Consider the following 14995-nt stretch of genomic DNA (forward strand, 5'->3'; position numbering starts at 1 on the left):
AGTAAAAAAACAAACAGTGTACTCCTCTTGCCATTTGCAAAGAAAATGGGTGATTTTTAACAGACCCATTTTAAAAATAATGGAGTTAATTAAAGTGGCAGAGCCCCTACATTTGAGTCCCAATTATACGACAAACTCCCAACAAATCTTTCATTAGACCCATTATGCCTGGTAAACAATCATTTGAATCCCTTTTAAAGAAAGAGGCCATGACTTAGAATATTTAGCATGATATACAATACTAAATACAAAAAATACAATTGGTATAAACAAAATTATTAAAGGACTTTATTGCAAGCTTTTGTTACATTTCAAATAGTGGTCAAGAAATATTATAAAAATACATTTGCTTTGAGGATACCAGTGAAATATCAGTTGTAAGCCTGTAAGGATCCTTTCAGTAGGGGGCAGCAGAGACTCGCTTAAGAAAAGGTAACAGTCTTAATATGTAAACAGCATGTCTGTTAATACTAATTATCATACTTGCATGATCCTTGATTAATAAATATGAATGATGGATCTATGAGAAAACAAGACTGCTCTAAGTTACACACAGTTGTATCATATGCAGCATCTCTGTTTAGTGTCAGGGCATGTGGACGGTTGGTTTGTCATTTTTTCAAGTTTAATGCAATCCTGTTATTAGGGACCTCATGTCTACATTCCTTTTTTTTGCAGTGTGTGAAACATGTGCTAAAAGAGAAGTCACTTAAGTACAGCTCATAAGTATTCATTATAAATGTAAATCAGATGTTCGCAGGATTTGAAAAAGAAAATGGGGCATGAGGCTCACATATGGTGCAAAGCCTTTCTCCAAAAACAAGCCAAATAAAACGTTTAACACTCCCAGCATGCCCTGCTCTGCATCTGCAAAACAGATCGAAGAAACATCTTTATCTCAACGCTTGCGTCTCCAAACTGAAACATTATACATTTAATACAGGTGTAAACCAGATGAGACAAAATAAATGGTAAAGAAAGAGTGTCCTCTGTGTTGGAGATTGTAGCAGTCAACATGTGGCCATATTGTCCCAGACCACGATTAAGTGTCTATGGCCTCCATATGAGTGCTTAGTAAGCCAAGCCAAATCTCTCCTGGATCTCATCCACAGACGGGGAGAGGACGGAGAAGAATTATTGGATGAAAGTCAGCATTCTTCTTGCCATCGGCCCTCCATGTTTGGTGTGGTGCACTTGCAGCTCAGAGATGCTAGGATTGGTAGCCGTATGCTAATGCATCTGAAAGGCAGAGGGGAGAAACAGCAGTTGAGAAATTAAATATCTGCTGTCTGAATGCTACTATAAGAAAAACTAATAATTCACCTGTAGCTAAGTCCAATATGTTTCATTTTAAAATGTCTATTCACTTCAATTAAACACACATATCTGACTTACTTGTCGTGTTATCAAGACATGAACACATGTTTCTAGTGATCTCTAAATGCAGATGGCTTTATTTCAAGGCAAAAACTGTAGGCAATGAAAATTGGTATTTTAATTTGTTTCCGGTTGTAGTCCTTTTGTAAATTAATAAAAGGGTTCTGAGATTAGTTTTAGTAAAATATATTTATTGTGTACACCCCAATACAATTGAAGTTAATGTAATGTGTGGGTTTCACAGCAATGAATAATTCAAGTAGAAAAGCAGGTGTAATAAAATATTTTTTTAAACAAATCCATTTACCCCCATTGTTTTTGGCAGAGGCAGAAATTGAAAATACAGATACCTCAAACCTGGAAAATAAAACCAAAACTATCTGCATAGATACTGTGCCAATACCAATTTATCTGTGTGTGTGTGTGTGTGTGTGTGTGTGTGTGTGTGTGTGTGTGTGTGTGTGTGTGTGTGTGTGTGTGTGTGTGTGTGTGTGTGTGTGTGTGTGTGTGTGTGTGTGTGTGTGTGTGTGTGTGTGAATAGGAAGCTTGACTATCAGCCGGCTAAAAAAGTGGGCGGCATTTATTCGGAAGGTCAGAGGTTTGTTCAGTGGCGGTTCTAGAACATTTTACACGGGGTGGCAAAAGGTCATGCCAGGGTGGCATGGGAGGGCGGACAGTACGTGGTATTTTATCCTGTATATATATATATAACCTATTTATTGTTAAATCATGCCCCAACACAAGTGTTCTTAATGCATAAGAGAAACAAGGTGTTCAGACAAACAAACTCAAATATAATATAAAACAGCAGAAAATACTCATGATACCCTAGAATTCTGTTTACTGTAAGTAGAGTAAAAGTACTTAGTTATAATTAAGTACACAAATGACATCACCCATCTCTTAAGAGAGCTAAAGGTGACCTGTGCAGCAACACATTTCAATACATATTTGTCAATACTAAGAGCCGCTAGATTGTGCTGCTGTAATGGAATATGTATGCAAGGAGAATACAAACATACCATGTGGTCCAGCTGGAGTCTCATCTGCCTCCTGATCCCTGCCTCTGTCCCTCTTTCTGACACTTCATCTTTATTCCACACATACATTTCATCTTCTTCTTCTTCACTAATGTCTTCATCTCCTCCTGGCTTTCTCCTGCTCTGACCCTCCTGGTCTCTTAAGTGTACTCTCTTTTCCTTTTCCTCTTTCTGTTCGTCCTGATCACTTCTCAGATATGTCTTTTTGTTGTTGAATCACTCCAGCTACTCTGGCCTGCAAGAGTCTACTTGTGAAAAGCATTGGTACAAATGCTTGTATAACTGTACACGTTAGGGCCATGTAGCTAATAAGTAGCTGATAAGTAGCTAATAAGTAGCCTATAATAAATATAACATCAGAAAGTATTTATCAAACGCACACAGGCAGCTGTGTTTAGACCCAGTTTGACGGTAAAGGATGTATCCTGGTTTAATGTATCTGGCCTCATTGCTGTGATGTGTAATTTACGTGGATTTAATAGTACCGCATAGTTTAGCAAATAAAAGGGATCGATCTCCCAGCTAGCGCTGTCTGTGTAGTATTTTTGTAACGTAACGTCCCAAACAGCGACCGTCTGTTAAACGCTATCGATTCAAACGGCAGCGTTTTATTAATATTTTGTTTCAAGCTCTCGTCTTTAGTAAAAACAAAACTAGTGGAAGGGGAAATGTTCCCAGGGGAAGTTGATCCACCTTCAGGTGCTGGGACAGCTCGGTCTCTCTGCAGCGATGTGAGCCGTGGTCTGTGTGAATGCCGCTCCGCAGTTTAATGCAGGGCCGTAGCTGCGATTTTAACGGGCCTAAGATGATATTTAAAATGATTCACTTTTAATTAATGAACTGCTTGTTTCGTTGCTTGAGAAGCTTGTGGACATAGTGTAGGTTTGTTTCTACAAGTACAGTTTCTGGGACACAAAAGTTAGGGGGGCAGCTGGGGGGGCAAGGCTCTACAGTGGGGGGGCAGCTGCCCCCCCTTGCCCCCCCGTAGATCCGCCCCTAACTTGTGTGTCCCCACTACTGCAGTCAACATGACAGCAATATCCTTGGGCAAGATACTTAACTTCGAAATGTGTTCTGTAGCATAAAAACAGGTCAAATGTTATCTGGCCTTAGCTTTGTAGCATAATCTGAAAGAGATTTCTCAACCCAAATAACTTCTTTGTGTAAGATGACCACATAACCTGTTCAAAACTCACCTGATTGGAACTGTGCCGTGCAGCACAGTCCCTCCCCTCGCGCCGTCCGGTAAATGGGTGACACACACACTCTGGTCGCTGGGGGGAGGTGTGTGAGGCGCGTTGACAGAGAGTCGGGCGGCAAATAGAAGGATGAGCGCTGGCCAGTGATGGAGTTCTGCTGCCCCTCCCAGGTGAGCCAGTACCCCCGCAGACCCCCTGCGCTGCTCTTCCAGTCCACCTGCACAGAGTCACTGCTCACTGTGGTCAGCTGCAGGTCCGCCAGCGCCGGGGTCACTGGGAACAAAGACCTCAAAGTCTTAAAAGTCATTAGTAGGAGTATATTTCAAAAATAATATTATTATTATTATAATTGTTTCCTTTTTTCCATACAAAACGTATTCCTTAAAAGGCTGTATAAGTAAAATAAAACAAAGAAACATGCCTTATTATATGCCTTGAATCCAAAAGCAGTATTTTTACATGAATACATTATAATAAGAATAAATACAAAAAATAGTAGTAAAGACAGAAATGCTTTAGAAGAACTCAAACAGTAGAAAATGTGATCGGCTTTATGCTCTTGCTGCTCAGTTTTGACCTTGGAGTAGACAAACCTGAATGGAGCTGCTATTATGTGAAATGTAAGAACGACTATGCAGCTCAGGATTAGTGAGCTGTAACTGGACCCTCCATCTGCATCGGCTTCCGAAGAGAATACAGGGCTTTTACTTAAGGAAAAGTTAAAAAACTCAGTGCAAAAACAAATTGAAAAAATCTTAAGTATAAAGTACCAATACTACAGTGTAAAAATACAGTTTAACTGTTAACTCACTTTAAATAAAAGCCCTACACTCAAAACACTACTACTATGAAAATATTAGCTTAAAAATATACACAAAGTACCAAAAGTCAAAGTACTTATGCCAAATGGTCCCCCATTGGTGATGCATTAATGTGTTCATAATGTTGCAGCTGTTAAAGGTGAAGCACATTTTAACTTCTTTATTTCGGACTACTTTTATATACTACTTTATATAATTACAAAATGTATTTATTCATATTTTGTATTAAGAGTCTGAAGTTGCAAAGTAAGTAGAAACTAATCTTGATAAATACTACATTTAGTAAAAAAGTACACTATTTGCTTCTGAAATGAAGGGGTGCAGAAGTGTAAAGTTGCATAAAAAGTGTATACTTCAGTACAGTACTTAAGTAAATGTACTTAGTGAAATTCAAGTACTGATCGTCTTCATGTAGCTCACCTTCCGGAGTGCACACTTTGACAGACATGGCCTTCTCCGTGCCCGAGGTGTGCCGGGCGCTGACGGTGACCAGGTAGGTGGTGTCCGGCTGGAGGTCCCTGAGGAGGGTGGAGTTCTGCGTTCGGCCCACAGTGAAAGCGTGGAGCTTTCCCCTCGGCAGGGCAGAGTACTCGATGTAGTAACTTGTGATCTGATCCGGCTGAGAAGGACCCCAACTCACCCGGACGCTGGTTGGCCCCGACTCAGAGAGCGTCACCACAGCGGGGCTCAGCACCTCTGTGGAAAACAGTCAGTATGAGATAACGTGAGGAAAATGATCTGACCAAGATACTGGGAGTAGATAGTAGGAAAAGAGATAAGATAGAGGCAGTATATTGGTACACTTGAAATGAATTAGCATTAGCAATGTACTATTTAGTTGACTAAATTATAATGCTAGTCATTTCAAGCATACAATCCTAAATATATGAAAATAAAGTTTCCAATAATGGATGTTTATTAAAGAAATAATTAATTTGGTCTAAATTGCGGTTAATTATGCCATATAATTGGCCTTTTAAAATCCTGTAAAATAAAATGTTACTAAAGAAGCCCCGAGAATCAAGAAATAATCAATATCCAGTGATTAATTTGAAGTGTTTTAATACGTTTTTCATAGTTTTTCATTACTTGAAAAAAATGTTGCAATGAAATCATTCTGAATGTTTTGTTTATCTCTGAAATTGATGGGTTTTATAAAATTTGGATCAATCTTTTTAGAATTACCTGTCAGGGCTTCCGTACATTATCCTATAAAATGTCAAATAATAGTGAATGATCCCCTTAAAACTTCCAAGAGTGCAAGGTGAGCTCTTTAAACGGTTAGTCAAACTGTTAAAAATCACAATATATTAATTTACAATAAAATACAACAGGTAAAGCAGCATATTCCCAGTTAGGGTTTATGACACACTGAGTAAATAGGAGGTAACCCCACCTGGCTTTGTTGTAAAGGTGACAGAGAGCATGTTAAATGCTTGGTCATTGGACTCTGGGGTCAGTGTGGCGGTGTAGGTGGTGTCTGGCTTCAGGCCTGTCAGCCGTGCAGTGCTGGAGTCTGCAGATTGGGTGATTCTCTGGTGATGACCACCACCGGTGCTGGGACTGGTCCCGGATCCACCTGCTCCACCCCCCCCTCCTCCCGCCGGAACTGGACCGAAGCGGATCTCATAGTAGCCGTTTAAACCGGACAGAACGGGTCGCCAGTTAAGCGTGGCAGAGTTGGTGGAGACGTCGCGGACGTTCATTCTCTCAGCTCGGATAATCTCTGTCGGAGGACAAAGATAGTTTGGTCACAGGATTGTAATTAAAGACGTAATAATTCTGCAACAACACAGAGAAAAGAAGGCAACAGAGTGGTGCTAAATATGCCTCAGACTGCCACCCACATAGACAGACAGACAGACTTGGATTTCTGGATGCATTCACAGTCCCTAGAATGAGACAACTTGAAATAGCCATCTAAGTAAATCCCTGCTACAAAACAACAAATGCCATAGAGGCATGGATATCTGATGAGATCCTAAGCAGGGGCTGCATTGCTCCTTGTTGTGCAAAAGCCTTATTTATACTATGCATCATGTCTTACAGCTGCAGAATGTATATATATATATATATATATGTACAGTATATGTTGTATAACTGCTGAGGTGTCCCAAGTGAGTGTTATGGCAGATACCGAATCTGGCCAGAGAAAGGGGCAGCCCCCCGGTCTATATATATGTATATATATAAATATATACAGTGTTAAAGGATGCAGCAAAGGGAATTGAATCATTGATCCATTAATAGATCATCATATCTCATTACAGTAACTCTTACACAAGCACACAGGCACTCTGGTGTCCGGATATTTAGTCCCTCTGTCTTCAGGAGCATGTTTGGAATCAGGGAGGAGCACGGAGACATCTCATACATCTGTGAATGATTGGTGGACTTCAAAGTGCTGAGCATTGCTTTGGGGATTAGTTGGTAATTAGATCTTGGAGCAAATGCTGTAGACAATCTATTTTTTATTTGCATTGTGGGATTTTTTGAGGGCCTAAAAATCATAACAGGACACTTCATCTTCTTCATCATCATTCAACTTCATTTTCATCTTCTTACGTTGAAACTTATTTGATGCATTAATATAAATAATAACAAAATATTGACTATTGCCGCTTAAATAAATGGTAAATGAAATGAAAGGTTTGCACATTAAAAGTTATATGTTATATGTTTCAACAAAAGATGCAAAATCATTACATTTACAAAATAAATATTATTTTTTTAAATGAAATATTTAAATTAAAAAAAGGTTTAAAATATTAACTTTTTGATACGACACTTGACATTTATGTCTCCGACAATCATACTCCCTTTCACAATTAATTGATCTCCTGCTGTACGGTGTCGGTATTTCTTTAATTCAATGATGGACCTTTTTCATTTAAAGATATGTACACAATGACACACCTCAAACCGACCTACAAAGCGCTAAAAGGGCTGTTAATATCCATAACTAATATGATATGATCCACTTGTGGTAAACCCCCTTTTTTGTTATCTTTTTCCGCAATCTTGACCCTAAATTTGTTTATTATTTGTTTAATGTTTAACACTGGGAATCAATTATCATGTTGGTGGCACATTTCATGCTCCTTACCTTCAGCCTTATATATCAGCAGCTAAATAACCCACACCATACTCACCAATGATGGCATCCCGCAAGTCCTCTGTGATGATACTCAAATCATCGATGTCCACAAAGTACAGGTTGTTTTCTATGGGTGGAGACACCACCTGCCTCAACACCTGATAGTTGCCGTGTCCAGTGGAGACCACCAGCACAGCCACGCCCTCCTCCCGCAGCTCGGCCATCGGTCCAATCACATCACCCGGTTTCACCCCATCCGTCAACCACACCAGCACCCTCGGGAGCCCCGCCCGGGCCTCGTCAGATGCTCCGGGTCTCAGCACCGACTCCTTCGCAATCCTCAGCGCTTCCACTGTGTTGGTGTCCCCCCGGAGAGGTTTGGTGTTCTTCAAAGCCCCCTGGAGACCACTTTGGGTGCTGTAGGTGCCAAAGCCAAATTCGAGGCGTGGTTGGGTGCCCACCTGCAGAAGACCAATCCTCACCTGGTCTTCCCCCAGAGAAAACGGGAGGAGGAGCTCAGACAGGAAGGTGAGCATTCGGGAGTGCTCGTAGGAAGACACACTCCCAGAGGAATCCAGTAAGAAGAGGACATCGCCCTCGCAGCAGTTTAGCACTGTTGGGGAAAAAGAGAGATGAATTTAGTAAATAGGAACCCTGAAATGAATTAGCATTTAAGCCCTTTCTGGTTTCCTCGTCTCTAAGTTAACAGTTTTTTTAAAGCATTTCTGATTGGATGCCTGAAACTATGTCTGTGGTTAATATAAGCTTTAAACATTTTCAATCTTGTTCTACAACAACAAAATACTTCAGTTAATACCCCACTTGTGAATGTCAAGAGCTTCTATGTGTCATATAAACAGCGGTTGCCAACAAGTGGCTAAATGAGACTACTAAACGTCAGCACGCTGAATATTAGCCACCTTTAGCTTAGCGCAATTGACGTGAAGCCATGTAGCTGAAATGTTTCTTGTAGCCTAGTATTAGCTTTTTACTTCTGCTAACTGCATTTACACTTCAAATATTATGACAGTGGTGTTAATATGTGACGATTAGCGTGTTGAACAAAACGTGTTATTTCCTGAAATATTCTGAACTCAAATGGAAAAATGGCTTTTAGCCGAGGGAACCCTTGCCATGCTAACTTTTGGGTCGGCTTCAAAAATAATACATCACCCTGCAGCACTCTATTGGCGCATTTCCACTGCAGCGCGTAGCACGGTTTAAGCGTGCCGTGCCAAACCCGGCCCGTCTTTTGTTGCGTTTCCACTAGGGCTAGTTCCGGCTCAGGGCTACCTTTTCACAGTTTTTCTGGCCCTCCAAAATCGTGGTTCTTTCCGGGCCAACAACCGGGATGAATATGCTAAACTAGTGACGTGAGTGGCTACAACTACAACACAATGAACATATTTGACCGTGATTTAATTGTAATACACGTTTCAAAATGATGCCGAAGTAACAACATACTGATACCGGTTAGTAAAAACCATGAATTAATGCTTTGACAAGTCTGCAGACAGACGGCAGGCGAAAAACCTTTTAAAATGCGTGTGTTCTAAATGGAGATCGACTAAGCTAATGTTGTATATGCTCCGACCGTCCACACACACAACAACGGCCTATACAGACATAAATAAACCAGCGACTGTATTCGCCATGACACAGACGTGGTTTGTACTTGTTTAACTTTTGTCTAGTTTCTGAACAGATATGAGGAGCTGTGAGCTCTGAGGGCTAACAGCTAACGGCTGATGTTTGGTTTTGTGGTTCGCATTGAAGATGACGTCACGGCTCCGCCTACACTGCGTTACTATAGTTACTGCCCCAGCTACTAAACTGTAATGGAAACGCAGCATAAAGTGATCCTGGCCTACCAAGGCCTAACTATACCGTACTAAGCCGTGCGAGGCCCTGCAGTGGAAATGCGCCACATATAGCAAATCAAGAAGACATATTCAAAATCACTCCCACAACTTTTTCCACAAGTCCCCTATTCACTGGAATTTCCCTCCTTTTTCAATCCAACTTCTTGGAACAACACGCTCCACAACATTTATAGGGGTGAATTATCAACATGAGAAGATAAGAAGAAATCCAAACAAACAGAGAAACTACAAAATGATGGCGATATTGTGCTAACTCCAAACGTGGACGATGGATGAAAGGCATGCAAGCTTGGAGCACAGAGTGGATTTTTTCAGCCCCAATTTTCCACATTTCGTAACGGAAGCAAAGTTTAAGGGGAATGCCAAGAGTTAAGGACACGAGGGGGTGGGGGAACAGTAGCTGCTGGGCTTTAGCTGACGAGGGAGAAGGAATGGAGAGAGGAGGTGGGACATAGGGAAATAAAAGGCGTTAAAAGGAGAGGAGTGAGACTGAGAGCGGTTAGGTGAAGGGGGGGGGGGGGGTGTACAGGCAGTTCCATGCGAGAGACGAGGAGGAATGCTGGATGGCTGTATACAGAGCAGAGAGAGAAACAAAGAAGCTGCAGTAATTAAGACAGAATCTAAAAGCAATATTTAATAACAGATTGTGCAGCCAGTCAGTCAGGAAAAATACTCCTGATAATAAAATCTCAAGGCAAGGTTTTACGAGAGAGTTAAATCAAACGTGTGAGAGATGCATGACTCATGGAGACCTTAGATTGTCTCTAGGTTACCTTTATTTAATAAGACTATAATTACTGCAGACAACTCGTCACCCTTGACGTTTTTGATAACCTCGAATGCCTCTTTTTTTTTTTATCTGATCATGATGTGAGGTGTTGATAAGACTCGGAGGTGTTGAAAGGTGAGAATGCAGCGAGGCATGTCGGCAATACACACAAATCAAACATGTGCACACACAAAGACACACAGGTTCGCTGCCTTTCTCTCCATCAGCACTAAGGAATTCCTTACATCTGTCAAGCTGTATGGACTTTGGAGCGAGGGGGGCGCCACTCCGTATCACAACCCCCCCACTACCTCCACCTGTGCAGGTATGTCTTTATTCTGAAAACCACATGTTGACGTCTGAAGATGGGCTCTTTACTGTTTATTCAGAGAGAAGACCTGTTTAAATGCAGACTGCTGCTAGGGATGAGGCAATACAAAGGATCTATTGGAGGAAGGCTAACACTTGAGTGATGTGATGGTAGAAATATGAAGCATAAAACATCAAGCGGCCCCTCGTAAAACACGACTGGAGCAGTGGAGGTCGCGCAACCTGCTGAACACATGGGAATATGGCATGGGATCTTACACAGATACACAGGTTTTGTTCCCAGTGCATGGGCATTTCATAAAAAAGGTTTTAACAGGGCTCAACTGCTCCATTTTTTTAGTGCAGGTGAGCTATCCGGCGGCCTCAAATACCATTCTTGATCCTTAAATGACTAATCATTAACCATACATTTAGCAACATGTTCCTTCCTTTCCTGAGGCTTAAGTTTGTGAAGGGTACAGCACAGTTCCTATGATACAAGAAAGACAGTAATAGCACCAAGTGCACTAAGTAAAAGCTCAATTACTTTAAGCTATAGTGGTACAGTACCATCAGGTCCCTATTAATGGAAATGGCAGCATCTCACTCACTGCTACTATGTTAACATGGTGATAAGATCTGCTCTCACTGACTGACTCGGCGGAGTGTCGCCACCACCAAGTTTAGCCTCTCAGACACTTGATGGTCACAAGCTTTACCGCAGGGTGTAAAGGCACCAATAATAACATTTGTTTTGACGGCCAATCTGTCGTCATTTATCAGAACTAATGACATAGAGACATACCAGCCTTTAAACTAAATGAGGAGTGTCTCAACTCTACACAAGTGTAAGATAAATAAAGAAATATGTTATTATATCAAGTTGTGGAACAAGTAAAGATTCTCTGTTACAAGTAAAAGTCCTGCAATCAAAATGTGACTCAAACAAAAGTGTTGGCATCAGGATATTCCAATAAATTACCAAAAGTAACAATTCTTTCAATGTGTAATGATGACCCATTCCAGAATCAAATATTTTAAATTACTGGATTTTGATTAGTGATGCATTTTTGTGGCTATCACAGATTGTAAAGGTGGAGCTTAATTATAATTATAAACGTCTTATGTCAATGTTTATTTATTAGTTGATTTATATCTAATACTCTGTTTCCATAATGTAACAACCAACTTAAGCTGTCAAATACAGTGTGTTAAAATAGGTAGTATATTTGCTCACAAAATGGAGTGAAGTATAGAAGTATATATACATTTAAATAAATACTCAGTTACAGTCTATAGTTTAAAGTGTACAGTACTTGAACACATGTGCTTCATTTATTCAACATATTATATATGTGAGCCTCTTATCTTTTTTTATCTATATTATTAAGTACATCATAAATGGAAAAATAAAGCTGCAGATCAATCGTTCCTGCTCTCAGTTCTTTTCTCTTTATTATTACTTTAATGAGTGACTAGATCATTAAAAAGTAACTATCTCTCAGTTGATGTGGGGACCGCTTTGTCCTTGTCTTGGAAAGCACTGCTACTGAAATGCCAAGAGATTTCATCAGCAGACAATTATCTGTGTGTGTGTATGTGTGTGTGTGTGTGTGTGTGTGTGTGTGTGTGTGTGTGTGTGTGTGTGTGTGTGTGTGTGTGTGTGTGTGTGTGTGTGTGTGTGTGTGTGTGTGTGTGTGTGTGTGTGTGTGTGTGTGTGTGTGTGTGTGCACCTGAAGTCCTCCCTCCCTAGCCCACCTGGGTGGTCCCTGCATCATGGGCACCCCGTTTTGGGATCCCCTGCCCTCAGGCTGTGGGATTTCATCAGCATCCAGTGTAATACCTGGAGTGGAGCCATGTCTCTGAGAACACTGGTGTAATACCAACCCCACCCCGATCCACCCTGAGCTCAGACAGACCCTCCACCTCCTGCTGCACCACCCATTTCTAATGGAAAAGGATTTGCGTGTCCAATAACACCAATATGTTTTAAACTGGTAGTGAATTGAGTACTGAGATCATTTACTTAAGTAGAAGTAGAAATGCAATCATTACATTAAAATACTCCATTTATTAGTCCTGTATTGAAATGTTACTTTCATTATGCATCATCTCATATTAGCATAATATATTTTTATATTTACAAAATAGCTATATAGTGCTATAATAGTGTTTAATAAGTATTATGGGCTACAGATATATTAATTGGCAACAAAATGTTGTGGACAAGAAGTCATTAGAATAGAATTGGAGGACTATTGCAGCTATTGTACAGCGCCCGCTGAATTGTAGAGTAAACAAATTATTCTCAAGTAAAGTACATAAGGGGGGGAAAAAGTACCTACTGTAAGAACAATCCTTGAGTAAATGTACTTATAGTTACATTATACCACTTTTAACTGGGGACAACGTTGTGTAATGACTGAGAAGATGTACTTGCAGACATGCAGGCTACTTTTACTCAAGTACTGCACTGTACTTAAGTGAAACATGTAAGGCACTTGAACCTTATTTATAGTATTTTAGTACTTTAATTCAATTCAACCATATGCTTTTTTTTTACCCAATTACATCTCAAAGGCAAACATTGCCTTTATATTTAGTTACTCAGATTACAGTTCCTGTCCAGTGAATGTCATGAATCTCCAGACGTCTTAATTTTGACTGTTTTATATATCTCATAGAATATGATGCATTGCAGTTAGAGACGGAGTTAAAATTAGCATAGCCTTCAAGCAGTAAAATACTTGAAGTAGCCTATACTGAAAGTACATATTGCTATATATACTTGCATACGTTTAGAAAATTTAGAAAGCAGGACTTTTACTTGTAAGTAAAGGGCGTATTTTCCCAGTGTGGTATTACTACTTTATTTAACTAAAGTTATTTTTACTTGTGAAAATGTTCTGATTTCTTCTTCTACTACTCTATGTATCACCACCTCATTATCTTAAAGTGAGAACTGGTCCTGAGAAATTAAGTTACATTTCATTTAATATTTTACATCATGGCCTCCAACTATATTTCTACCAATTATGATGGTAATAAAAAAAAGGATCCCATTGGATGAATGTTATCCAGTTGTGAGGGGGCTTACCTCCTTCAGGTGCGGGGTTCTGAGCAGCCAGTGGCCGCAGGAGCACACACAACAGCATCCATGTCAACACGCGGCTCTCCATCACAAAAGTTAGTAAGTTCCCCACGAAGAAAATTATAAAAACCAATGTTATGGGTTCTTGAGTCAATCAGATATCCACCACAGCCCGGAGGAGCACATTCCCACTAATTAAAGTCAGAAGCATAATTCACGAGTCAAATCCAGCCCGACTGTTTATGTTTCCTCTTCTCTTTGTCCTTCGTTGAACATGGTCCACCACCGGGAAACTGAGCCGCTGGAGGTTAGACTTGAACTAAACTCCAAACTTCAGTCGGTGTTCGCAATGTTCTGGACGCTCCTCTCTATGCAAATGCACCTCGCTCGCGCTCAGGAGGACACCAATATCAAGCGCGCGAGAGATAAATAGGAGTTTTGCTGGAGAAACTTTCAAAATAAAAGTCGTTTGATAGGGCTAATGTATTTTTGCTGTCAATTTGAATAAAAATACAGACATGGACTTTTATTCTCAATTTATAATTGGGACCCAAAGCTAAAGTTGAAAAAGAGCTAGTTATAGGCTTATCTCAAAATACACGTATACAGAGATGACGGATATAGCCTACTTCAGTGGCGTCGCCTGGCCTGGGCATCCGGGGCTTTAGCCCCGAATGTTTTTTCTGTAGCCCCGGACAATTCTCCCTCAATAATATAATACATTAACCGTGCTTTACGTGAGCCTCATCATGACACAAGAGAGGACGGCAGCACTGTAATTTCCCGTGTTCACTGAATGCAACAGAGGCATGACACCAGACCAATCAGAGAGTTGCATGGAAATAAACGTGTGCTTGTGTCATTCAAGCTCGGCTCTGTGTGTGTGTGGCAATAGCGCATTTAGTGTGAAAGAGAGAGAGAGAGGGAGAGAGAGGGAGAGAGAGGGAGGGAGGGACCGGTGCCCGGTGCCCGGTGCCCGGTGCCCGGTGCCCGGTGCCAGCAGGGACGTGTTGTTAGCATCTGGTTAGCTAGCTGCGCTAACGGACATAAGGAGCTGTTTGTTCCACAACAAGCTGGAGGAGAGTCCTCTCCTCTCAGACTGAGAGACTCAGGTGAGCTAAAGGACTCTCTGAGTGTTTAGATACTTAACTTTAGTCTAAGTTATCTCAGTGAGTCTCAAACGGTTTGGTCACAAATTATTCAAAAGATTATTTCCGCGGCACACCTTCATATGATCATTATAGTTATAAAGAAAATAAGAGAATAAAGGAAAAACAGTTATGAAATACTATATGGCAGTAAAACAAGAATAGAGTTAAAAAGGGGAGTGATTAGTAAAATATCCATAAAGAAAAAGTACATCTGTTTACAGTTCTACTTCATATGGGTGTTGAGAGAGGTATCCAAAG

The 14995-nt window shown here is 40.6% G+C and overlaps 1 protein-coding gene across 1 annotated transcript; it reads right to left on the bottom strand.

Annotated features, from left to right (window-relative positions):
- Window positions 1-266: 266 nt before the first annotated feature.
- vwa1 (von Willebrand factor A domain containing 1) lies at window positions 267-13969 on the bottom strand. The gene is made up of 6 exons (XM_034145446.1): window positions 13593-13969; window positions 7590-8147; window positions 5834-6163; window positions 4858-5133; window positions 3614-3889; window positions 267-1239 (listed from the first exon to the last, which is right to left on the bottom strand). Exons 1-6 carry the CDS (start codon window positions 13672-13674, stop codon window positions 1211-1213), a joined length of 1551 nt encoding a protein of 516 aa, XP_034001337.1. The 5' UTR covers window positions 13675-13969; the 3' UTR covers window positions 267-1210.
- Window positions 13970-14995: the final 1026 nt, after the last annotated feature.

The sequence above is a fragment of the Trematomus bernacchii genome, unplaced genomic scaffold (genome assembly GCF_902827165.1).
Source record: "Trematomus bernacchii unplaced genomic scaffold, fTreBer1.1, whole genome shotgun sequence".
NCBI classification, from domain to species: Eukaryota; Metazoa; Chordata; class Actinopteri; order Perciformes; family Nototheniidae; genus Trematomus; species Trematomus bernacchii.